Genomic DNA, 25,964 nt, shown 5'->3' on the forward strand with positions numbered 1-25,964 from the left:
AAATATGAGAGTAAACGTCAAATGTAAAAGATGTACTTAAAGTTAAAATAAAAGTTTGAAGATCAAACGTCAGAATAAGCATGAAATATTACATTAAAAGACAAACTTAAGAATAATCATTGAATGTTCAAGAATAAGGGCGTTATACGTTAGAAAATTTAAATGTTAGCATAAATATACATAATATTATGTCAAAAAGTACAAAAAAATGTCCAGCTTTAGAAAAAAATATTAAATGTTAAACAGGCGACAAATTCCATTCTTATGGGCTAAACCTATAAAAGCGTTCCATATTATCTTGACCAACCTATATGTATACTTCAAACGTTAGAATAAGCGACAAGCTTCAGAATAAACTTCAAACGTTAGGATAAGCGACAAACGCCAAATGTCGGAATAAACCCTCAAATGTCGGAATAAACGTCAGAAGTTTGAAAAAAAAAACGTTAATCAATCAAAAATAAATGTCAAACGTTAGAAAAGAAACGTCAAGTGTTAGAAAAAATATAAAATTTGAAAAATTAAACTAAAATTGTTAGAAAAACGTTCGAGTTTTCAAAGCTATTCAATCAATATTATTTTCCTAGAAATGTTTTGAAATTGATAGTAAAAAAAATTAATAATTCATCTTAATTTAAACAAATCTATTTATTAATTAATTAAAACCATTCAGATCATCTCTTTTTTGTTTCAATTTTCAAAATTTAATGATTCAAAAAAATTTCTTTCCTGTCTTCTCCCGGATTTCTTGGGCAAATCCGCTTTTCTGTAGTTAAGAAGAAAAATTATTTCAAAGCTGTAATCCGGGAGAAATCTTCACCTTCGCCAAAACTTCCTCAATGTGGCCTCCGTGTCTCTTTTGCAAAATCACCCAAAATCCCGCAGTACTTTCTCCCCTCGCACGAGACCTTCATACGGGCATATCTTTCGGCCGCACGCATACCAAAGAAATCCCGCCAAAAGTCACGAGATTCCACTCACCTGATATTTTTTTTGTTTTTCGGAGACTTGGTGGACATTTGGAGAGGTAACTACGTACTAAAAATAGCTCAAGATGGATTGCTAAACCAGTTCACACTTGAAATTATTGGCAAATTGAGGTGTTTTTTTTTCCTACACCCAAGTCTTCGGAAGCATTGATAAGATATCGGGCGAGAGTTTGTTTTGTCCGCGAGAATTTCGCGCATTTTTTGTATGAGAGCGCGTGTCTTTCGGAACACCTTTAGACGTCATACGTACCTGAGGTGTGTGAGTCAGAATCGACTATTTTCGCCATTTCTTCGCTATCATTCCCAAATTATGACGCAAAAATACCGCGATAATCGCATCTCAATAGCCTAAATTGCCAAATAAATTACAAAAATCAATCGATTGGATTTATAGCCAATTTTCCAACGTCATTGGAGATGGAGCAGAGCCACGTGATGGATTTGACAGAAAGCTGAAATTCCTGGAAGATTGTGGTGATAATGTGACGCCTTTATGGTAAACATCGCACCATATTTTGTGGATGGTTCTGCCATTCGTGAAAATAACACGGCAAAAAATGCACGTCACCTCTTTTTTTTAACCCCAAAATGAGGGCAATAAAATTTGCAAGCAGTGCTAAATAAAAAAAAAGTTTAATTTATTTTTTTTGCACGAAAAAAGGGGAAAATTGAGAATATTATTGCTGACTCTTTAGCTCTTCAAAACATTTTGTATATTGAACATTTCACCTCATTCCCATTTCCCGCCAAAACAACTATTCTGCACTTTCCCACCAAAAAGCTCTCTCCATCCAACAATAAGCTATTCATCGCTGCATGCAAACTATGTGGGAAAATAGCGCCGCAATGCTGGTCGATGCGAGCGCCAACTACACACAAATAGGCGTGTTCGCGCCACAAACTTAACGCACTAAGAGGGTGACTCAGTGGAATTTTTTCATTTTCAATTTTTCTTATCATTTAATCGCACTTAAGACCATTTTATTAGATAAATTTCGTCACAGAGAAAGAAAATTGTTTTTTTTTACATGATTCACGTTAAGAACGCGCCCACTGTGAACAAATAGACCGACACCCAAACCGCCATGGTGGAGGAAAAAATACAACGTAGTTCTTTTGCAGACGTTAATCGATTTTTAACACTAATTATGAAATTCAGTAGGAAATTCTTTGCAATTTTTTCACCACATAATATCTTAATCAGACAGGAAGTACCTAGAGGTGATGGAAACAAAACAGAATTTGTTTTTAATGCGTAGAAGGAATGAATCGGAATAATTTTAGGGGAATTTTTGACAAAAATTACTGCTCTCAAATTTTGAAATCAATTTTGGGGTTTTAGATGTATTTGAGGTGATTTTGAGGTATTTTTTAGAGGTTTGAAAATGCGATGTGGTTGAAAAAAAGAAAGGTTATGTTAATTGAGTTGTAAAGGAAGGAAATTTGAGGTTATGTCATCATTGAAAGATATAAAAAGATCAATTCTAAAATCTTTAAAACTATTTTTGTCCTTTACTGAAACTCATTGATTACATTTAACTACTGACTAGAAATCAATCTGTCAAAAATCTGTCAAATTTTCATATGAATTGTATAACCAGCTAGGGTGTTAGAGTGTCTAAACACCCGTAAAGTTTGGGCTTTTCTTAATCCAAGGAAAATATTTTAAAGTTTAAAATTACATGAAAGAGAACAAGTAAAAATTATTTAAAAAGTTTTTTTTCTAACGCCAACTATTAAAAACGATAAGTTAAGGTTATAATAACAAACTTTGTAAAATATTTGAAAGAAATGTGATTCGAACGTTAGAATAAATGTCAAACGTTAAAATAGAAATGTCAAATGTTTAAATATGTAAACGACAAATGTTAAAACAACGTCATGTTAAACACTAAAATTACTGTCAAATTCAGAAAGTAGAAACTTCTTTTGGTTAAGCAAAAATTCAAGGTTAAACCAAATATCAAATGATGTAATAAACGTCAAATAAGCTTTTCTTCGAAGACATTTTTACCTTTCTTCAGGTACAGGGTTACCAAAAGGAAACCAATGTACCCTAATAATATTTCTTTGCGTCACCACGGAAACCATTTTGAGTGATCTAACCACGACTCTATTGAATGAATCATGACTAACTTTTATTTGCCTTAAAGATTCGAAGATTGGAATCAAAAGATTGGTAAAGAGATACTTTGAAAAATGATTAATCAGGTCAAGAAATCAAACGAATCTTTGCGAATTTTTCCATTAGGAAATAAGTTTTGGAATGTTTTCATTAGTCAACGAAAATATCAGTGATTGAAGATGGTTGCTTAAGTCAATTGAAGGATGAGTAAGAATTTTAGTAATTATGGGAATTAATTACGTAAAAATACAATTAATTGTAATAAAATAGTAACATTAATATTTGCATAATGTTTCGGAGGTTTTTAACCCCTTCTTCAGGTCTGCAAAATATTTGAAAATTAGAAATTATTTATTAGTTAGGAATTTAATTAGTTCTTGAAATCAGAATTAACTAAAATATTTTAACGAAGGTGATAAAAAGGAGTTTATTCGTTTTGTATATGAAAAAATACATTTATTCGTTTTGGCTCAAAAATACGAACAATGATGTCATCATTGTGAATCTGAATTTTAATAGATTAATGATATTTTTCAAGGTACATCAGCTCTTTTACTTCATTTATTAACACAGAAAAAATAAATTGATGACGTCATTGTCTGCATTTTTTTAGTCAAATATTTACCTCTTTATACCAAAACAATTCTAATTATATAAATATATATTTTTTGTACAAATTCCGTACTTTATTAATCCAATAAAATATATTCCGAATCTTTCATGACAATTATTCCTTTTCTGCTTAGCCCCTTTTGTGTTTCCCTCAATGTGATTTATTTTTAGCGACTTTGTTGACGAATGGGCAAAAAGAGTGCCTTCTTGTGTATCTCCCTCGCATGCTTCTTTGCGGAATCAATGAACTCCCCGATGTGCCTTCATCGTCGACAAAGGCAGCAGCAATAAAAGAACATAAAAACATCGCAATTCTGTTGCGATTCTTATCATTTTGCATTCCACCTTCACATATTTCCGCGAAGACCTAATAAGTCAGAACAGGGTGGGAAAAAAATTTAATTATTTTTGTCATAAATATTTAATTTTGGAAAATTGCGAATTATTTATTTCGAGATTTGGAGCATTAGGGGCATTAGGGGCTTTCCAGTATCAATTTTATTTGATTGTATGTATGTATGTGATGAACGGAGTTATTTACATCAAACTAAAACTTTAGCGTAGCATTTTTGTCTTTCTCTCTTTCCTATTTGGGTTTTTTGTATGGTGAGAAAAGCAATACAAGCTCAAAGTCTCTTTTAACTTTGTTTTATTCTCTGTTTACCAACAGGGTGTTTCTGAGAAAATTCGTGGAATAATCGGGGAAATTTGAATATTAGAGGGGAATAGAAAATAATTTGATTGAAAGAAAAATTCCTACAGGGTGAAGAGTACAGGGAAATTTTAGAACTTTTATTAAATCAATCGGAAAAAATCAAGAAAAAGAAAAAATTGAGAATAACTCGAGAAAAATAATAAAACGGTTGATAATTTAAAAACAATAAGTATAGGAATTATCCGGAAAAGATTGAGCGAAAACAAAATATTAAAAATAATGTTAGAAGAGATACAGGAGCATAAAATAATTTTAAAAAAAAGGTGGAAAAATTCCAAATTTTCCTTTAGAGTAAGTATCGGAATCTGAAAGAACTTTCTTTTCGAACAAGTAAGTAAATTTAGAAAAAAATTGGCTGTAAATCCTTAAAAAAAAATTTAAAAAATCTGAATAACTAGAAAATAATTGATAGATATTAGTTTAATATAAGAATTTTATATAAGAATTGTCAAAAAAGAACTGTCACACTGTCTAACGTGAAATATAAACTGTCAAATTGATAGACGTGCAATAAATGCTGTCAAAAAGGTTTTTCGTCGGTATTATCGGTATTATTAGACTTGACAATTTTGATAGTTTTTTTTTTAAACTTCTGTCATTTTGACATCTTTTTTTAGACTTCTGTCAGTTTAACGGCATTTTTTTACCAATTTGTCAATTTGACAGGTTTTATTAAACGTCTGTCAATTTGACAATTAATATTTAACGTTAGACAGTTTGACAGCTTTTAATAGACTTTGTCAGTCTGACAGTGTTTTTTGACATTTGTTATTTTTGGCGCCAAAATTATCATTTGAGCTCCACCCTGTTGCTCTCACTCTCATGAAAAATTCAGTGAGAGCGTGAGAGTAAAAGAGGTGCTCACAGTAGGAGTCACTCAAAAAGACTTGGAAGCATGCTTTCAGTGTGTTCTGTGTCGGTCACGAAGGAGCAACAAGTTGCGAGACCCCAAAACTCTTATCGGGCTCTCTCTGTCTGTTCCATTGGAGTGTGCGTGAGTGTGAGTGAGATAGGGCGCAACATCACAGCTGCTTGCAGCATCATTGAGTCCATGAACTCGCAGTATTCGTCATTATTGTGCTAGTAAAAATAAAAAATTAGCATAATTGTGATTTTGGTGAGCTAAAAACTCATCCCTAATTTTTTTTACAACGCCCAGTGCCCTTAATATGAAAAGTAAGTGGAAAAAAGAGATAAAATTCATATCTATGTGTGCTTTTCAATTTTCCTCAAAAGTACATTCATTTATGGCTTTCTTTGGCCTTTCTATCAGCGACAGTGTACTCGAAATAAAAAAAAAATGATTGATGTTTCGCAGAGGAGAGAAAAAATCACCATTTAAGCTGTAGAAGTGATAATTTCAGTCCAAAGTTGCTTCCTCAATCATCTCAGGCAGATTTTATTTTCATTTCATACACATACAACCCACCGATTTGTTCACAAAATAAATAACCCACTCACGGTGATCACAAATTTGTTCAACACTCTAAGCATAACCCAGATAAAAAACTCCAATGAATTGTCTCATAAAATAGAGAAAAAACTTCCCTATCTCCACGACCTATCTTTACAAAATATTTCCATTTTATTGTTAATTTTTCATTCGCATTTTCCAACACATACACCCCAACATTGTCGAGACTCATAAATTAAAAAGACTCCTCAATGGAACTTTGTTTAACCGTTGAAGTTATTTTGCATTGCAAAATGAACCAACGCAGTTCCATTTAAAGGGAAACGAAAGAACTATTTTTTCCCTCAATTCTTCTTTACCATATTCTTGTACTCCTTCTACGGAGTTTTTTTTTCTTAGCTGGTCGACAATGACTTTTTACGAGTTTTTTTTTTCTTTTAATGCGTTCAAGGAAAATCGAAGGTAGAGATTGCATGAAGAGATGATTATTCAGAAGGTAAATTTTAATGGAAAATTTGATGAATGATTTGCTCAGTCTTTGCAATATGAGAAGAATTCTCTTCCAACAATTAGTTTTTTTTTGTTTTGTCCGGAAAAGGTAATAAATAAATTTTATTAAGAGTGTTTGTAGAGAGAGAAAAAAGAACATCTTATTGAGAAATTTCAGCTGGTTTTAACAAATTAAAAGACTCAAAAAACTTAGATAGAAACAACAAATTAATTTTCTTTGTGATATATAAACTTTAATTGAAGATCGTAAAGAATTAATTTAATCGTGTTCTTTATAAGATAAAAATCATTTATGTAAAATGAAGATTTTATGTGATTTTTTTAGCTACCTACCTATAATTTTATCTTTAAATATAAAACAGACATCGAAAGGAATTATAAAAAAAAAACTTTTATTTATTGAATTGTTGCGAACTGACTTTTTTCTTTTGACGTTGTTTTATATTTTTAGTTCGTTTAATCGAAATATTTTAGCCACAAAGGTGAAATTCACTGCTAAGTCAGGCTTAAAAATATTTAAGTTAAGCCTAAAATTTTATGGCTAGCTCTAAGTTTTTTTTTGTAACTAGGACTAAGGTTTTCAATCTAGGCCTAAAGCTTTTAATCTAGGCCTAAGGCTTTTAATCTAAGTCTAAGGTTTTCAATCTAGGTCTAAGGTTTTTAGTCTTGGTCTAAGGTTTTTAGTCTAGGTCTAAGGTTTTTAAGCCAGATTAAAATTTCTTTAGACTAGATGTGATAAGTTTATAAATCTTGGCCTAAGCTTTTTTAAAGATGTTGTGGATGAGATCTACGTCGAAATCTACGGGAAAGGTAGTTTTATTTCGGCTGGATTAAGACACAGGTTCCCTGTTGACGCTACCGGAAGGAGTTTGGTCCTCCTAACTTAACCCTTTCTAAAGATAAGCCTAAGTTTTCTTTTTTTAATTAGACCGAAGAATTGAAGGCTAAGTTTTATTTTTCTAAGCTTTTCCTTTTGTTTTAGGGTTAGGCTTTTAAGGTTTTCAAGTTTAGCCAGACAGCATTGTAGTTGAGTGCGTTTTTGGATGATTTTTACGAATTTTGATACTCTAAACTTACTTAAACTGAAGACGATCATTTTGAATTACGAAAATATTACAGTCAGAAAATTTATTTAATTTATACATATTCTAACGAACTTCTAACGATAAATCTTCATATCTAATACCGCTCAGCCCGCTAAAATAACAATATTTTCCTAACAAATATAAACCATACCTAGACATACATATTTTCTATGACTCGTATAATGACGCTTTGGACAAAAATTTTATTTGCTTTTCCAACTTTTTTTTTATTTTCTCTCCTCAATGCCATTCATTGTTTACCTTCAACATCTCCAAAGTTGAGAAATGTAAAAATTTCATTTCTCTTTGATGCAGATTTTGACTTTGGGCACAAACTATGTACTTTAAACCTTTTAAACTCCCATAATCGCCAATAGTGTTGGACTAAATAAACTACTTCATTGCAGATTGTGAGACATCTCGAAATGGTTGAAGTGATAACACAACTTACCGATAAGCAGAAAGCCGTGACGATCGGCGTAATTTTTGCGGTTACAGTGGCCTTTTCACTACTATTTGGTGAAAATGTTATTGCACAGGCTATTGTTTTCCTTATTGGATGGTACCTTTTCACGGGGAATCGACCAGTTGCTATTTACATAATCTTTAAGACTCTCCCGCGAGATATGAAGTAAGTTCAGTACATAGCTTCAGTATCCTGTAATCATTTAACAAGTCCTGTTGTTGATTCGCAGAGTTCTAGTTCGCTATATAAAACTAAACTACTACCTTAAACGATGGGACAAAAAAGGATGGACAGTGGGTCATGTTTTCCAGAGCATCGTTGAACGACATCCAGATAAGGTGGCCCTCCAGATTGATGATCACATTATGACCTTCCAAGATGCTGAGGATCTGAGCAATCAAGTCGCCAATTACTTCCACGCTCTGGGCTTCCATCGAGGTGATACGATAGCCTTGTTGATGGAAAACAAACCTGAGTATGGATGTATGTGGTTGGGACTGTCCAAGATTGGAGTCATAACAGCTCTGATCAATACAAATCTCCGTAAAGACGTTCTTCTCCACTCAATACGGGTGGCTGATGCAAAGGCTGTTATTGTTGGAACTGAACTAATTGACGGTAGGACTGAAAAGAAAGTTTCCTTCTGCTATATGTTTAAAGGTTTTTAACTCTAGACTCTTCTTGCAGCAATTGAGGAGATTAGGAAAGAGGAAGACATAGCTAAGCTTCCAATTTACCAACATCACGATCCAATGCAGGTCCGTCAAAATCTCCCTCAACTCTCTGGGACAATTGGCTTAACAGATGCTCTGAGTGCAGCCTCTGTGGACGCCCCAACAGAAGAGATGAATAAAGGGAAGGTCTCAGATAAGATGGTCTACATTTATACTTCTGGAACAACAGGCCTTCCTAAAGCAGCCGTCATCACCAATGCCAGATACATGTTCTTCGTTTTAGGATGTGGTTTTATGGTTGGTGTTCGACAGAGTGACATCATTTACAACCCACTGCCACTGTACCATACAGCAGGAGGAATGGTTGGTCTGGGAACGGTTTTCCTTCTAGGAACTACAACTGTGCTCAGAAAAAGATTCTCAGCTTCAAACTTCTGGACTGATTGCATCAAAGCTAAAGCTACGGTGAGTTATGTTCTGATCTATGCCATAATTAGCTTGTCTTAATCGAAGAAAATTAGTCAAGTACAGACCAAGCTTCTTAGCAGCTTACATCAGTTCATGAATCTGTATTGGATCCAAGTCTAAAAGCTAGGTTCAATTACAAGAAGGATGGAACTTAGGATATTTGTTGGAGAACAGACTATTTAACAGATGTTAATCGTTTATCCTTTAAGAAAACCAAAAAAGATTCAAAATGTCCAATGGCCTTCTTTACAAGACCACTGTGAATACCAAAAATCAAGGCTGGTCCTAGGAACCGTAGCTAAAAAGGAGAACAAACTATAACCGTTCCCTTATTGCTGCTCAAAAGAAAAGCTCAGCTCAAGCCTCGGCTTCTAGCTCTAGTCAGCTCAAATTAAGCTAGGTTTGGTCTCTATCTGGGAAAAGTTTATTCCGACCGTTCTTAAAGGGTTAATTCCTAACTTTGTATTACGAACATAAACTAAATTAAAATCTTAATGATAAAATAAGTTAGATTCTAGTCAGAAGTTAGTTGTACTAGAAACTTCAAAGTTCTTTAATTATTTTAAACCTGACCTAATTTCTTAAAGACAACTTTAAATTCCAGAAAACTTACAAAATACTTCGTCTGTTATTTTTTCTTATCCTTCGTTTTTCTCTTAATTAAAGAAAAATAATTCCATAACCTACATATTCACGACCTTTTAACTCCTACAGGGCATTTAAGCCATCAATTCTGTGTGCATAATTCTTTACACATTAATCAGTAAAAGAATGCCTTCCAATGGACTGTCATCGTCATATACTAATCATTCAATTGGCGCGCAGTTCAAGTTCAAGCTCTGCACTGAAACGTGACTCTTCCTTCATTCCATTCTTGTTGCTTTTTCAATTAATTGCAATGCAGAGAGAAGAATCTGAGAGACTTATTCTTACTTTCAGGCTGCACAGTATATTGGAGAAATTTGTCGATATCTCCTATCTGTACCAGATAGGCCCCATGATACATCCCACACGGTACGATTGATGTTTGGAAATGGACTTAGACCGCAAATTTGGCCACAATTCGTTGCAAGATTCAACATTCAAGACATTGGGGAGGTTTATGGATCCACAGAAGGGAATTCTAATTTAGGTAAAAGAAACTTTTGGAAAAGCTCTCTGCAAAAGCTTTAGACTTATTCATACGTTTTAATTTTTTTTTCTTTCAGCAAATATTGACAATAAAGTGGGTGCAGTCGGCTTCGTACCTGTATACGCAGAATATCTTTATCCAGTGACGCTGATTAAGTGTGATGAAGAGACAGGAGAGCCCATTAGGAACTCTGAGGGATGGTGTATTAAATGCAAGCCAGGAGAAGCTGGAATTTTCCTGGGAAAAATTATAAGGAAAACCCCAGCTAGGGCCTTTGGGGGATACGCTGATAAGGTAAGAAATTATTAAGATTTCTCCATTTAACACCTCCGGCCAAATCAAGACTTTTTCGTGACTGAAAATCTTTAAAATCAAGCATAGGTTAAAGAAGAAAAAAATTGGAAAACTTCAAATCCTTAATTTTCTTTTTCTTCCTTACAGAAAGCTTCAGAGAAAAAGATCCTGCGGGATGTGTTCCGCAAAGGTGATGCATATTTCAATTCCGGCGACATTTTGGTTAGAGATATTTTTGGGTACTTCTACTTCCGTGACCGTACCGGTGATACCTTCCGGTGGCGCGGAGAGAATGTGGCAACATCTGAAGTTGAAGCAGTAATCAGCAACATTGTAGGTCTGCATGATTGCGTTGTCTACGGCGTAGAGGTGCCACATGTTGAGGGTAGAGCTGGTATGGCGGCAATTTTGGATCCCAAACGCGAGATTAGTGTGGAAAATCTCTCAAATGGAATTCGCGGATGCTTACCGGCCTACGCCAGGCCACTCTTTGTGCGACTTATGGACGAACTTCCCATGACAGGGACGTTTAAAATGAAGAAATTGGATCTGCAGCAGGATGGCTTTAACCTCGACAAAGTCAGTGATCCCATCTACTTCCTGCATCCAGATGGGGTCTATCGTACCCTCACAAGGGAGGATTTTGAAAAAATTCAAAGTGGCAATGCCAGGCTGTGACTTTAGGTTTCTTTTTTTTGGACAAACATTACAAAAAAAATGTTGCGAGTGTAGTCTTTTAGTTTTTTTGACAATCACCTGAAGAGAAATAAAACATGTGTGAAAAATTCTTTAAAAAAAATTTAAAACGAATCCTACATTTTTAATTAACTTTGGTTAGTTAAAAATGTAGGATTCGGTTTTTGTTTTCTTTCTTTCGTGAAGTTCTTCGATTTTGATAAACGAGACGCTTTTGCAAGGAACTGAAAGTTCCTTCCAATGAGAGCACTCAGATCCATTTGGCATAAGGGAATAGAAAAATGTTGCGACCAAATCCGGCACAAAAAATTTCTCATTGGAAAAGGAATTGGCTCTTCATAGACATGAGCGAAGTATAATTTTGTCTTCAACTGATTTATTCAAGGATACAAAAAATAAATGTTGATCTTAAAGAAATTTAGAATGTTTCCGGTTTAACATTTTTTCAAAATTTAACAATTAAAGCTGCGAGGTGAGCTCTTATAAGTTTTCATTAGATCTACAAAATCCGTTCCTTCAAATTCTTATTCATGATGTCAATTTGACAGGCTAGTGTATCTCTCAAATAATAATTTTTGATGAATAAATAATTAAATAGAGCTCTCAATTTCAATCATTCTAGATCCTTATGACCATTATGTGTCAGTAAAACTGCCTGATGGAGATAAGAATCGATTTAGAAAACTTTAACGCTTCAAGAGGAACAGCGTAGCCTCAAGAGATTCATGTACTTGGTAGTGTTGAAGATTCCTTCAAAAATCTATAACTAGTCAGATGTTATAATTGCCAAGAATTTGGCCACACTAAAAATATGTATCAGCTCCTGACAGAATGAATCCCAAGAAAAGGCCCGAATTTCTCTTAAGGTGTCTCTTGTCCCATGGAAAGTATGATAATTGCTATATACAGTAGTTATCATACTTTTCATGGGATAAGACTTTTCCTAGATTTCAATTTTTCAAAAACAGTCTCATTAAAAGCATTGTGGAAGCAATTTTGACCTTCGTTCCCTTAAGAGGCTTAATCAAACATATTAGTCCAGATTCTATGTACCTGACGAATGTTTGAATATCGAGCCATTAGGGCAATCAATTGATACGGCAGGTCACTAAAGAAAACCATAATTATTGTAAAAAGGACAGACCCTAAATTTCTGTTAAAAAATAAATAAATAATAATAATAATAAACTAATTTAGATTTTTTAATCAACTTGAAGTCGGTGAAAACCTTTTTAAAAAACAGAACATAAAGCTAACTAGCTGATACATCCCATAACACAGAAGATATCTTTAGGCTACATAGCGAAGGAAGAAGAGCCTAAGAAGTTTCTCTTGTAGTTCGATACAAGGAAAACTTGAGGTCCATTTAGATATTAAGATCCAACAGCAAGTTGTTGGAAAGGATACACAATGATGTGAAGGACGTGTAGATGAAGCATTTCTTTTTCAAGAAGAGAAACGTGAATAAAAGAGAAAAATAAGGAACACAATAACTAAATATGACTTGAAGTGTGTAGCTCTATAAAGCTTAAAAGCACACTATCAATCCAAGAAAGCTCAACCGAAGGTTTTCACAAGAAAATTTTCAACCGATTGGTTTAAATATCGGGTAAGTTTAATTCAAACACTTCAATTTTAACGATTCTATGATATACATTATAATAAATTATATAGCTATAAGTAATAGGTGTGTCCCTCACAAATTTTCTTAAATTCACTTGAATACAAACAGAGAAATTCAAAGCATTTTCATTCAAGTGAATTTAAGAAAATTTGTGTGGCTCAATGGAAGATTACGATAACGGAAAGAGGAGTAATTGTAGCTCAATATTTCAAGTGCAATAGGTCCGTTGTGGAAACCAGAAGAAAAAAAGAAAAGGCGTACGTAATCCTTTATTACTGGGAGTTCTGTCTTAAATGAGTCAAGTGTAAGGGCCGCAACAGTAAGGAAACTAGGTAACCTCCAGGAGGTAAACGATAGCATTGATGATGATAGCATAATGGCAAGGGAAAGACAACAATCATTGAGAAAAGCTGCAGATCCTTGCAACGAATCTTCACCAAGGATCTAGTCGATCCACCCAGAAGGACATGTGGCACAATGTACACCACTAAAAAAAGACATCTAAATGGGTTTTAATAAAAGTTTAAATAAGTCTATTAGATCCAATTTGGTGAGCCTCTCAGCGTTCTCAGTAGTGGAATTGTTGAATCGGAGCGCAGAGTCAATAAATGAAAAACATAATTTAAGAATTTAAAAATTAAGTTCTTCATTTATTGAATGCGCTCTGATTCAACAATTTCCCACACTCTACACAGTCAATAAAAAAACTCAAATCTCAGAGCAGATCATCTGATTTTTGGTGAATTTTTTGCTAAGTTTTTACAACAAGAAAATCGCATTAATGCGAAGTTACATGAGATATTCAATCTTATTCAGAAGCCAATAATTCCTTGAAATCGTTGAAATTTGTTCTGAAGAAATTATTCTGAAATTTCAGAACAAATTTCAACGATTTCAGAGAAAGCTTTGCAACCTCGACATTGCAATGCGCGAGGTAATGAAGATTGAAGCCAAACAATGATTGGAAAACGGATGGGAGAACTTAGGATGAGGAAAATTCGCGAGTCCAGTCATGGGAAGGAAGATTAAAAATTTTCGGTCCTCGACCCGAAGGACTTCCATTGATCTATTTCTCTCTCTCAATACAGGTGAGTTCTTTACAACCCTTTACGCTGCAGTGCAGACCATTCTTCAGTCATCCGACAGTAGAAGCATTTCCCATTATCTATTCAAGGTACACACAGAAAAATAATGTCCAAAAATGAGAATGGTTTGTATTAATTTCTGCGAGTGTGCCATATTCATCTTGGTAATGAAATCCTTGGAATTGTTAAAATTTGTTCTGAAACTCCAAAGAATTCAAGGATTTCTTGATTGCAGAATTCGACCCATTAAGGGGGGTCTCTTGTGAAAAATGTTAAAATTTACACATTTTTAATGTTATAATTTTTGGGGTTTCTCTTAAACTTGGTTTTCCAATATTGGTTACATTTGTAGCCTAATTATTGAAGTGTAAGAAAATCACTTTTCGCCATCTTAGGTGCGACGCCATCTTGTAATTTTCCGACTTTTCCACAGAACTGGCCTAAAACACAAAGGTAGGTTTTTCTCAGGATCTACTGGATGGATTTTGATGGGGTAAAAAGCCAATGAAAGAGGACATACCCGTGCAGATTTTGATGTACCAGAATTTTGAATTTCCATTCTGGGACTGAGAAAAGTGGAAAAACGTCAAAAATATCTGAAAAAAGTCACATTTTTCCACTTTTCTCAGCCCCACGATGGAAATTCAAAATTCCGCTACATCAAAATCTGCATTGGTATTTCCTCTTTCATTTGCTTTTTACCCTATCAAAATCCATCCAGTAGATCCTGAGAAAAACCTACCTTTGTGTTTTGAGGAATATCTCAAGATGGCGTCACACCTAAGATGGCGGAAAGTGATTTTCTTACTCTTCAATAATAAGTCTTTAAATGTGACCAACACCGGAATACCATGTTTAAGAAAAACCCCAAGAAAAATTTAAAAATTGAATTTCACCAGCTCTCACAAGAGACCCCCCTTAACCCTCCGTATACTGTGACTAAAACACTTACGCACATTACTATGAAGTAGTGAGCGACCCCATAGAATTTTTCGCAAAAAAAGCAAATTCTTTCTGTCAAATGAGCTTTAATAGACTCCTTGGTACTCCCTAAGAAGTCTTTTGTCCATTTTAGAACACAAAAATAAATTTTCAATGGATTTTTTGATGATTTTTTCAATAATTTTTTTAAGGTTAGAATCGTCAAGAAAGAGTCAAAGAGTGACAATGGAAGAAAACTGGAATAAATTTGACCGTTAAACCAACTTTTGAATTCTCTCCTCTTACATTTTTGTTAATAACTTCTTTTCTAGTGGTCGGATCGACCTCAAATTTTTACAGAATCTTCTCAGATAACCAAGGAACTTATTTCCAAAAGCTTGGTTCTATATCTCTAAGAAATAAGGCGTAATTAATCGAAATATAGCTCTGGGGTCGGTCACCTACCCCTCATAGTAAACGAAGGGTTAACAACAATTGAAAAAACTTTTAAAGAAAGAGAGAAAATACCTTCGATTGCGTCAGCCAAGGGACGGTAGGTCAACCCTAATTAATCCTACAACACCAAAAACATTTAATTCCGTCAGAATCAACTTAAGTAAGAAAGAGAGAAAAGTCCTAAATCTTCAATGATATGAAATGTTCATTTTTATTGTATCAATGTAAAAATTACTATAAATTACAATATTAATTAACATTACAATGAAATACAAATTCATTCTGTACATAAATTGCCATACAAGAGCACAAAGGGTTTTAAGGGGCACAGAAGTAGTTTTAAACTTCTTAACATTTACAAATAATACTTGTCTTGAGTGTTTGGCCACTGATTTATTTTTTTTTTTTGATTTTAACAACTACGCGCGACATTTCACTCATTTAACACAGCGTTTGTTCACCAGAAAATGAACACTTATTGCTTTCTTTTTTTGCCTTATTTTAGTATCTATAGCCTTGGTCGTTGCTCGCCTGTCCGTAGGGGCCTGATGGGTAGGTTGGGGTACCTTCGTACGTGACTTCGGCATTGTAGCCATTCTTCCAGTCTGCTGTGTAACGGACAACCTGAACACGGCCATCGGGCATTGCCACGCGGTATTCCCCGCGTGTCACGTCACCATCGCTCACGGCCTTGTGGGAGTAGTCATTTTGTGTTGGGACGTCATTCACGGCGTAGGAGAATTCAAAGGGCATCCCTGGTTCATGGTGATGATGCTGAAAAAAGAAAAAGAAGATGAGAGGATGAAATACGAAAATTCTTAAAAGAAAAATCAATTCGTATTAAGATTTTTTTTTACTAATTTTCAAATCAAGTTCAAATCTAACGGAAAAATAAGCAAAAATTAAAAGAAAAGATTAAGTCAATGGGTGTGCTTGAGGAGAGTTTAAAGAGTCTTCGCAGATAAATAAAATATAAATAATCTTGCAATAGTGTCTGTGGCGCCATTCCCATTCTTAGACCCAATTCTTCGACATTAAAATGCCATATAATGGCAACTTACATCTTCAGCTGGTGGCTGGTATGGTCGCGGAGGTGCTGGCGGACGGGGCTGCTGTGGCTGTGCTGGAGGTCGTGGGAAGGGCACTTGCGTGGGATTCTGTCCAGATGGGAAGGGCAGATTGGGTTTGTCATAGCTGTAGCCCCTGTCTGGTGGCAAATACTGATTCTTCCCAATTCCAACATCACCAAAAGCATTGGCCACACACACCAGCAAGCACTGCAAGATAGAGAAATTCACGAAAAAAAATAATCAGATAATTTAGCGTCAAATGATCATTTTGCAAAAGAAAAAAAAGAAACATTTTTGCACACAAAGAAACAATTTATTTTCTTGCAAAATGCTCCATTTTGTACGTGATTGTTGTGAAATGTAAAATAGAAGCAAATTCACGGAGAAGATCTTTCTCATCTTTCTGCTAAAATGAAAATGAGGAAAAAATACCAGGCGCCTCCATTGAGGTGTCTTGGGTAGAGTTCACCACACCAGGCGTCCCCTCTGTCTCCAGCACATTAATGTTCGAAATAATAGCAAAATTATGTGTTCATTAAATACACTCGTGCCTTGGCATAAGATAGTCTAGGATGTATTGCTCTCGCGTATTGAAAATAATGAGTGTGAAGAGTATATCCTGATGCCAAGGCACGACTGTAACGAATTTTTAATTTTTTATGCTACTTTAGAAGGGATAACTTGTGAAGATATCTGATTATTTTGAAATGAACTTTCATGAGTTATTTTCTAGACGTGAAATGTTAAAAAGTTTGAAAAATACATAAAACGTTGAATATAACCGTTGAACATTAAAAAGAAATTTGAAAATGTCAAAAATTAAGAATTAGGTCAAAACCTACATTAAAAGATCAAACGTTAGAATGAACAACGTTACAAAATAAACATTAAACGACAGAAAAAATGTTAAACAAAAGACAATTAAAACGTTTAAGAAATGTTAATAAACGTTAGAAATGTTGGGTCAAATATTTGAAAAAAATTAAAAATGTAAAAAATTGGAGAAAAAATTTAAAAGTTAGAATAGATCTCAAAATTTTGTAGAAAAAATAAATGTCAAACGTTAAATCACAGGTGAATATCAAAGACAAGAAAAGAAACTTCAAACATTAGAAAAATAATCGTTTAATTTGAAATAGAAAACTCAAGCGTTAGATTACATATCAAACATTAAAAGTTGTAAGAAAACCTTTACAAGAGGCAATAACATTAAACGTTTAGAATAACAGAAATTGTACAGAATAAACGTCAAATGTTTGGAAAGAAATGTCATTTTGTTAGAAGGAAATATGTCAAAAACTTAAGAAAAAGTTCAACGTTAGAATAGGCATGAATGGTTCTAAAAGAAACATTAAACTATAAAAAAAGTGTTGAAGATTAGAAAAGACAATTAAATCATTAAATAAATTCTGAACGTTAGAAACGAAATGTCAAATATAAGTAAAGAATTATTTAACGTTAGAATGCCACAAATAAACTGTCAAAAATTCCTTATTTGAATAAAACTGCCGTTAATAAAGTTTAGTAATACTAATCTCCATCTCTATTAAACACATAATTGTAGGTACACGTAAGAGGTTTTTTTTAAGCTTTATCCTATTTTACGGAACCTCCCTGTGAATGTAGTCAATTGAGATTGCTCAACAAATTAATTATGCTCGCATTATCACAATAAATAACGACTTTTGTGTCACATTTTTATCGGGGATGGCACTCGCCATGTTGACAAACATTGCAACAGATTATTGGGTATTGTTTGGGACAATGTGGCGGCTGCGGTGGAAAGAGGGAACCATCCACCGCAAAAGCCACACATAAATAAAGCTCTCTCGCGCGGTGCATCCCATGAGATTGATCGATGCTTATGAATGGCGGTTGAGGTATTTTTTGTGTCGTATCTATTTCTTAATTTCAGCTACCATCTCTCTTTTTGCCTTCATCGCGAAGAATTAGCTCAATTACCTTTTGGCAGCACACAAAAAAGTGATCTGTTTGAGCTAAAGCCAATTCGATGCCGTCATGAATTGTGGAGAAAAATAATTTTGATTGCCACGCTCAATTGCGATTGTATAATTTTTTGGACCAAAGAAGAGCTTGAAGGTATTATGTTGGACTCTCTTCCCATTTATTGAGTTTACTCTGGCCCCCATTCGAAGACATTCTCATTGCATCCATAGCATAGCAAGTCTATCGCTCATCAATTTGTTGATATTGGTTTGCTTTTGTATACTTGCGCGAAAGAACAAGCAGAGGATGAGCGCGCACCTCATCTTCGTGCACAGCAACATATTTCTTCTCAAGTTGGTATTTCTACGACTCTTTGCAATCCCATCGAGCGGCAGCACATATTTTATGCTTCACTTTGTCCAGTGAGTGGGATATATCGCATGGAAAACAGGTGATATCTCCATGTGAACTCTCCCATGCTGCAGAAAACCATCAACAACAGCGCAAAAGAGTTTTCCCCCTTTCTGGCGTGAGATTGCGCGTATTTTAAATGCAGAGACGACCAGCAAATCGTGCCATGGTGTCTCAAAAAATTCAAATTATGTGAAACAGATGCAGCTAAGTTCAAATTGAAATGAAGAATTATTGCGGGGGTGGGCAAGTGCTGAACTTGAATGTTTTACGCAATAAATTGTTAAAGGATTGCCGGTACTGTATGAATTATTTTGGTTCTACAGAAATTTTCAAATAATCATCAAGCGAAGTTTTTTTTCGAGCTTAACATGAGTCTATAATTTTTTTAAATTCAAAAGTTCTAAAACATTGAGTAGAATAAATTAAACAAATAATTAATTTTTTTTCTAGCAAAATTACAAAAAAAAATTATTAATAAAGAAAATGAATTTTACAAATATGTTTTAAAAAAATATATAAAATTAAAATATTAGGATAATTAGGTATTTATTAGTTTTCAATTTCGCTAGGTTTCTTTCAAAACTATTATAAATACTTAATTTTTCATGATTTAAAAAAAATTCTTTAGAGTTCTTAAGAAGAAAATCAAACTAAATCATTCTTAAGCTATTAATTTAGAAATTATAAGGAAGTATAAAATATTAAATAAAGGGAATTTAATAATTTAATTATTATTATTATATATTTATTTCGGCTATATCGCCATAAACCGCAGGTACATGGTGATTCTACAAAAAATAAATAAAAATTTACACGCATATGCTGAAAATTAACGCTATCTACTTTTCTTTACATTAAGGGAGAAGAAAAAAGAATATATAAAAATCATGGAAAAACAATTTAAGCTTTTTAAACTTTTATTTTACTTTCTTTGGCGAATAAAAAAACATTCTTAAAATTTTCAAAAATGTTACCGATGAGATCTTTTATTGAAACATTGGAAAATCTCACTTTAATCAATATTTTAAATATTCTCTCAATTTTTTCACGTTTTTATTCATTAAATATTTTGTATAATTTATCATTAGAACTTTTTTTTTACCTACATTGTACTAAAAGTCACGAATATTTTTAATAATTCAGGGTAATTAACCGAAATTTGTTCGTGACTTTTTCTTTTAATTTTCTTAAAGTCTGACTTTAAAATTGTCTAAAAAATCAATTCTCAATTAAAACTCTTGAAATTTTAATTGAAAAGTTGTTAAACTTATTCTTTAACCGAATCCATTCAAGATTTGAGAAAGCAAAGAATTAAAATTCTTAAATATAGGAAAAATTAGCACAAAAATATTTACTTAGAAGCGTAAAAACTTAGTTTCACTTTGATTTTCTCAGGAATTTTCGCGTAGTCTTCGAAATTGTTTATAAAAGTCATTTCTGAACAAAATTTTCTTGAAATTGCACTTAAGAAGTTTTTAAACTCTTCGTTTAATTGAATCTGTTTGATTATGTTTTATTAAAATTAATTTTAATGGCAATTTTAAGCTCTCAAAGTTAATAAAGTAAAATTATAGCATCTTGGTTAGAGAAGGGTTCTTCCCTCGAAGCTCAAAGCTCTAGAATAGAAGTCTTCTCAATGTTTTCCAAAACAAAAATTAGAAGAAAAATTCTTGCCAAGTAAATCAAAATTTAACATTAAGTTGTGGAAATTGTCTGCCCCCTCGACAAGGAGACCTCTTTATGTGATTTCTCATCTTGTCCCTAAACATCATTGCTCACTTCTCAGGTGGCTCGCAAATGTAGTGTCTGACATGTCAGGGGAAATGTATGGCAATAGAGGATGACCTTTGTCGATCACTCAAGTGGGAATTGAGTGGCGAAATGGAACATTTAGCTCACATTTTTTTTTCTTCATCTTCCTCACCTCACCTGCAATGGATGGATTCTTTTGTACATCGAAGCACTGTGCTGCCATGAGTTAAGTCTTCTCAAAGGCATGATTTATACTTTACATGGTACGTTCATCTCCCTCTTAAGTGGAACCAATTTGACTTATGTTAATGTGGAGTGTGTGCAATCAAAATCAATTGCATTTGCTCTTGAAAGAATCAATTGCAAAAAAAAAAAAATGAAAGGTGAGTTAAAGGAGAATTTATTGAGCAAAGAATTGAATTAATTCTGCATGGAATCTCGTGCGAAATCCTTCATCATCTGCCTTGTTTGATACTAATCAAACACATTTCAGGTGAATTAATTTGAGAGATAATTGCAGGTGACTTGCGCAGGTGAGATAAGCGCACTTGGAATAACTTTACAAAGCTCCGCAACATCAATGCGTGTAATGAGGCTATGAATGTTTAATAAATGTAAGAAAATATTATGAGAAAGGCGATGCGACACATTCTTAATATGTTGCCATTGTTGTTCTCATAAATCTTCTGTCCACCACACCGGAGTGCCATCGACTCAAGGATAATGACTATTTGAAACGCTAATTGGATTTACAGACTCTCATCACATTGATTCTCTTTATCATCTCATTGAAATCATAAATCGTCCGGAAAATCTTTGAGCAGGTTGATGCTTCAGTGAGGAGAAAAAAATTCATCCTAACGCACAGAATGATTAAAGCGGAAATTGGGCAAATAATTGATCAATCGGAACAATAAATTTGCCATTAAATTGGATGATTTATCCGCTGTTTTCCCGCGAGAATGTTTTTTTCCCTCTGCACGAACAAGCCCTATTACGGTCAAGGTCCTTACGGCAAATCATCTCTATTCTAAGCACACAATGGAGGAATAAATGAGGAGTAGCACTTCAACAAAATACTTAATTAGGTAGCACACCACATTATATATAAAAAAGAAAACTCAAGCACTTACAACAAATCGCAGCATTTTTTTTTCTCAAAAGTTCTTGAACACTTGCGAAACAATTTTTAAAAAAAATTCCCACGGAGGTCCTTTTTAATCCTTGAGATAAATCACACGAATGCGAGGGGGGAAGGGGTGGAAGCACAATGTATATAGCACAGAATAGGTAGCACAGTAGACACTGTTTTTTTTTTGGGGGGTTAAAATCCACAGGAAGAACTTGCTCAGACGGAATGTTTTGTGTGAATAAAGGATTCAGCATGTTGTCCCACCTTTTATACGATCGCAAACTGAGCGGGTCTTCCGTGAAAGGTGTCTCTTTGCGCGCAGAGAGTTGGCGTCCCGGAGCACCATCTCCGCAAAAGAGGTACATCCACACACAACGTGGTGGGGACCACGTGAAGGTGGCACATGGATTGAAGCATTGGAAGGGAGTTTGAGAGACAAACAAAACTCTCAGCTCTCAGTGCGGTAGAATTTTAAATTGAGAAGCTCTGGTGGAGAAGTCAATGAATGTCGATTGTCGTGGGTTTATAAAATCTTCTTCTTACAATCTTCTCAATGATTTTTCATTATTAAGTTAATAAATAGATAATTGGATTAATTTCATGCAATTCATTGAGCATTTTGAGCATTTCGAGCACCATCGAAGATCTATGGATTAAGAGGGGTACAGCGGCGTAGCCAAGAATGATGTTTGAGCATTTGACTAACCCTAAAATGGCAGATAATTTGAGCTTTTCCTTAAAGGTCATAAAGAAATTATTTTCAGTTTAGAAATTACATGAAAATATTTAAAATAAAAAAGAACAGTTTTAATCGTTATTAAACAGTTAAATATTTTAAAATAAATGTCAAATTTCAGCAAGGAAACGTCAAATGTCAAAAAGATACTTCACAGGATCGTCCTAATGTTAAAAAGAAATATTAAACGTCAAACGTTAAAAATTGTCAAATTATTAAGTTTTAACGTCAAATAAAAGATAAATGTCAAACGTTAGAAGAAAAAAAAAACATTCGAAAAAATCAGACTCCAAAAGAAAACTTCAATAGTTATTGTGAAATAAATTATTCGAGAAATTTTAAACATTAGAAAAAACGTCAGATGATAAGAAAGGAACTTTAAAGTTAACCCTTTAACGACCAATCTAACGAGCAGATTGAACTAAAAATAATTTTTCGGGCTTCATTTGAAAATGTTCTTAAGTTGTAATCAATTCTTTTTTTTTAATATGTAGGAAATTATCCATAATTCAAGAAAAGTGTGTTTATTTCCCGGAAAATCAACTATACGAATTTTTCCTCTGAAGTTCTAACGTAAAATGATTTATTTCCTAATTTTTAGCTATTTGGTGAATATTTCTTTTTACAGCAAATCAAATCTTTGTCTATGCTTAATCAATCTTGGTCAATGCATTTTCCGAAAACATCTAGAAGGTGGAAAAATCGTTAGTTTTCCGGACAGCGCCGTTTTCTTCCTCCTCCCATTTCTGCAATTTTGCACAGAAACATCGCATACTTACTTGATTTATAGAATTTCATATTCTTTTTCATTTGCTATAACACTTTTGGGGAAAATTTGTTATTTAACAATTTTTCAAAACTAGGTAGCTTTTTGGAAAATTTATTAATACAGTCGTGCTCTCGTGGTAGGACCGTCGTCAAAATGACTTCTCCGCGGTAAAACGGCTTCAGAATGAGGAATTTTGCCTTCGCAGTGGGACAATTAGTATCCTACCTTTCCAATAGTACTAATTGTCCCACTGCGAAGGCAAAATACTTCATTCTGAAGCCGTTTTACCGCGGAGAAGTCATTTTGACGACGGTCCTACCACGAGAGCACGACTGTAAATAAATATAAATCAATATAGACTTAAATATTAAATTGGAAAATTTCTTTCCTTAGAGCTTTTCTGGAAAATAATCACACTTTTCTTTAATCATAGATGATCTTTTACAATAATTTTTAAAAAGAAATCTGTTTACTAAAAAAATTAAAAATCTATTTTGAGCATTTTTCTACCGGAAGAAAATGCCCCAAATGTTACAAAATAATAATAGAATTCATGATAAAAAAAAATAAAATTCGTTACAGTCTTATGCTCAATACACAAATAGCCCTTAATCATAAAAAAATTAAAATAATTATATAAATAATAATTAGGTATTAAATAATTGTCCATAATTAATGAACCGCCCTTTAGTATACATACCTAAAAAGGAGATAAATAGAGAAAAATCCAGTGTAATGTATTCCTTTTACCTAATCAAATCCGGACTGAATAATTTGTGAATTTCTTCGAGTGCAAAATCAACTTTTTTTTGGATTCATTTTGACCACTATGCTGGCTTGGAAGTGACCAACAGCCGAAAAGAGAACTAAATCAGAAGGCATCGTTAAATTTCATGAGAGATATAATTACGTGCAATAGTAGCTGGTACTGCTTCATAAAGTTTTAGTGCGAAAATGCTAATTTTCCCATAAAAACTTTCGAATTACGTTCAATTTTATATAAATTTATTTGGGTAAAAATTTGGCGAATTCAAAAGAAATTCTGCATTCCAACAAAAAAAAATTGAATCAATTGATTCGATCTTTGCGTACACATAATTATGTCAGTGTGACGCTGTAAAAGTTTTGTAGCCGTTTATAGGTCTTTAATTGCTTATGCATGTTAATTATGTAAATTCATGCGGAATGTTTTGATGGAATTTTTAACCCAATTTGGGGGTGGAAGATTGCGAGTTGAGATTTAAATTCTCTCGTGATGGACATGAGATTGTTGGGGAAGAGATAAAACGAAAGAGAAGCTCGCGATTTTCTCACTGAGGAGAGTGACTGAGAGAAAAAGGAAAACCACGAAGAAGTGTTTCCTATGGAGCATCTCCATTGAATTTCGTAATGATTTCGCGCGGGATTACAGCATCAGAATCATGTAAGACAAATTATGTTGGGGATTCAAAACAAAGAGTCACCTAAAATCGAATTTTTGATTACTTATTAAGGTGAATCTTCACTTTTTTTCTTCTCACCATACAGCACACATCTAATAAATAAAATTGAGTGCGAGATTTATTGAATATAGAGGCGCAATTTGATTGATTTTTTTTTCTTCTTTAAATCTCTCTCGTTCAATTTGGAGCCCTAATCACGACAGAAAATCTCACACAGAGCATTCCATGCGGAGCTACAAATTTTCCCACAAAGCACATTTGATTGCAAAGATTGGGCAAAGTTGCCGGAAAAGGGAATCCGCGCACGCAGCAATTTTCTGTGGCACCGAAAATTATGACGCGATGGTTGGTGTTTTGTCATCAATTAAAGCCCATGACTGGGGATCTTCGCTTAACACAGAGCGAATCTTCTTTCAAGGTGTTGTACGTACACAATTCCCCCTCGAAAGCTCCATACAGTGGGGGCTTTATGAGGTGAAAAATAAAGCAAATAATCATTAAAGAGATTTTTATGCTCCTACACTTGTCCATTGTGTGGCGATTCACCGAAGATTATGAGAAAATTTAAAAAAGTCTCAAAAGAAGAGCCGCATTGATAAAAAAGCCCAATGACATTGAAAGTTCTCTTTTTTCCAAAGAATTATTACAATAAACTATGGGATTATGCTAAATGTAATTATCAGGCGAATTACACGCACACTTTTGGGTGCCTTTTTGGAAGTGACTGCGTAATTGCAGCTTCTGGCTTTTATTGCTCAAAAACGCGCCAGGGTGCCCGTATGGGATGCGCAATGTTGCACATCATTCACACCAGGCGTCCCCATCGTTCAATTCGTTTTTTTTTTCTCTCCTATTCTCCATCCAATTATTTTCAATCTAATTGACTTTTATTTTGCACAGAAGATTCAAAGGAAATTCTTAGCTTTAACTCTTTTTTTATCGTCAAGCAATTTTGCAAGTTATTAATTTTTGTGTGAGAGTGACCTCCCTTTCGCAATTCTTTTTAGAGATCTTTAGCCAGCTCATCATGGTGGCAAAATTTAATTGCTATGAATAAAATGAGCAATTAGGGAAATTCGGTTTATATTTAAGTAGGAAGATTCGCTCTGAACTTACTGAAACCTTGATGCTTTTAAAATATAGAAAACGACATAGAAAGGAGCCTTAGTAAATATAAACAAAAACTTAAGTTACAAAAAAATATTGAAAATTAATTAAAGTAAAATCTTTTTCTCTTTAAAAAAAACTTAAAATTCTCACTTAAAAATTTATTACATGAATTGTAACGTATAGTCCTCTTATAGATCATTAATGTATCTCTTGGATATAATAAACTATTTATCCTATTCTATTCTATTCTTTAACCTTTTACACATTTTTTCACAATTTTTAATAACAAAAAAATTATTTGATTTAATTTTTAAAGAGATTTCTCA

The 25,964-nt window shown here is 33.7% G+C and overlaps 2 protein-coding genes across 2 annotated transcripts; one reads left to right on the top strand and one right to left on the bottom strand.

Annotated features, from left to right (window-relative positions):
* Positions 1–5,343: 5,343 nt before the first annotated feature.
* Positions 5,344–11,283, top strand: LOC129794891 (long-chain fatty acid transport protein 4). Its single transcript, XM_055835805.1, has 7 exons — positions 5,344–5,617; positions 7,858–8,081; positions 8,146–8,534; positions 8,604–9,055; positions 9,998–10,190; positions 10,267–10,484; positions 10,632–11,283. Exons 2-7 carry the CDS (start codon positions 7,876–7,878, stop codon positions 11,160–11,162), a joined length of 1,989 nt encoding a protein of 662 aa, XP_055691780.1. The 5' UTR covers positions 5,344–5,617; positions 7,858–7,875; the 3' UTR covers positions 11,163–11,283.
* Positions 11,284–15,453: 4,170 nt separating this feature from the next.
* Positions 15,454–21,821, bottom strand: LOC129794933 (pro-resilin). The gene is made up of 3 exons (XM_055835874.1): positions 21,583–21,821; positions 16,328–16,543; positions 15,454–16,040 (listed from the first exon to the last, which is right to left on the bottom strand). Exons 1-3 carry the CDS (start codon positions 21,595–21,597, stop codon positions 15,768–15,770), a joined length of 504 nt encoding a protein of 167 aa, XP_055691849.1. The 5' UTR covers positions 21,598–21,821; the 3' UTR covers positions 15,454–15,767.
* Between the last annotated feature and the right edge of the window lie 4,143 nt (positions 21,822–25,964).

This window comes from Lutzomyia longipalpis, chromosome 4 (genome assembly GCF_024334085.1).
Source record: "Lutzomyia longipalpis isolate SR_M1_2022 chromosome 4, ASM2433408v1".
Classification (NCBI taxonomy): domain Eukaryota; kingdom Metazoa; phylum Arthropoda; class Insecta; order Diptera; family Psychodidae; genus Lutzomyia; species Lutzomyia longipalpis.

Excerpts from the sequence above, each read along its gene's own strand:
- LOC129794891 (XM_055835805.1), top strand. The coding sequence starts at position 7,876 with ATGGTTGAAGTGATAACACAACTTACCGATAAGCAGAAAGCCGTGACG. Across the intron at positions 9,056-9,997 it reads GCATCAAAGCTAAAGCTACG|GCTGCACAGTATATTGGAGA; the intron begins GTGAGTTATGTT and ends TCTTACTTTCAG. Across the intron at positions 10,191-10,266 it reads AGAAGGGAATTCTAATTTAG|CAAATATTGACAATAAAGTG; the intron begins GTAAAAGAAACT and ends TTTTTCTTTCAG.
- LOC129794933 (XM_055835874.1), bottom strand. Across the intron at positions 16,041-16,327 it reads ACCAGCCACCAGCTGAAGAT|CATCATCACCATGAACCAGG; the intron begins GTAAGTTGCCAT and ends TTCTTTTTTCAG.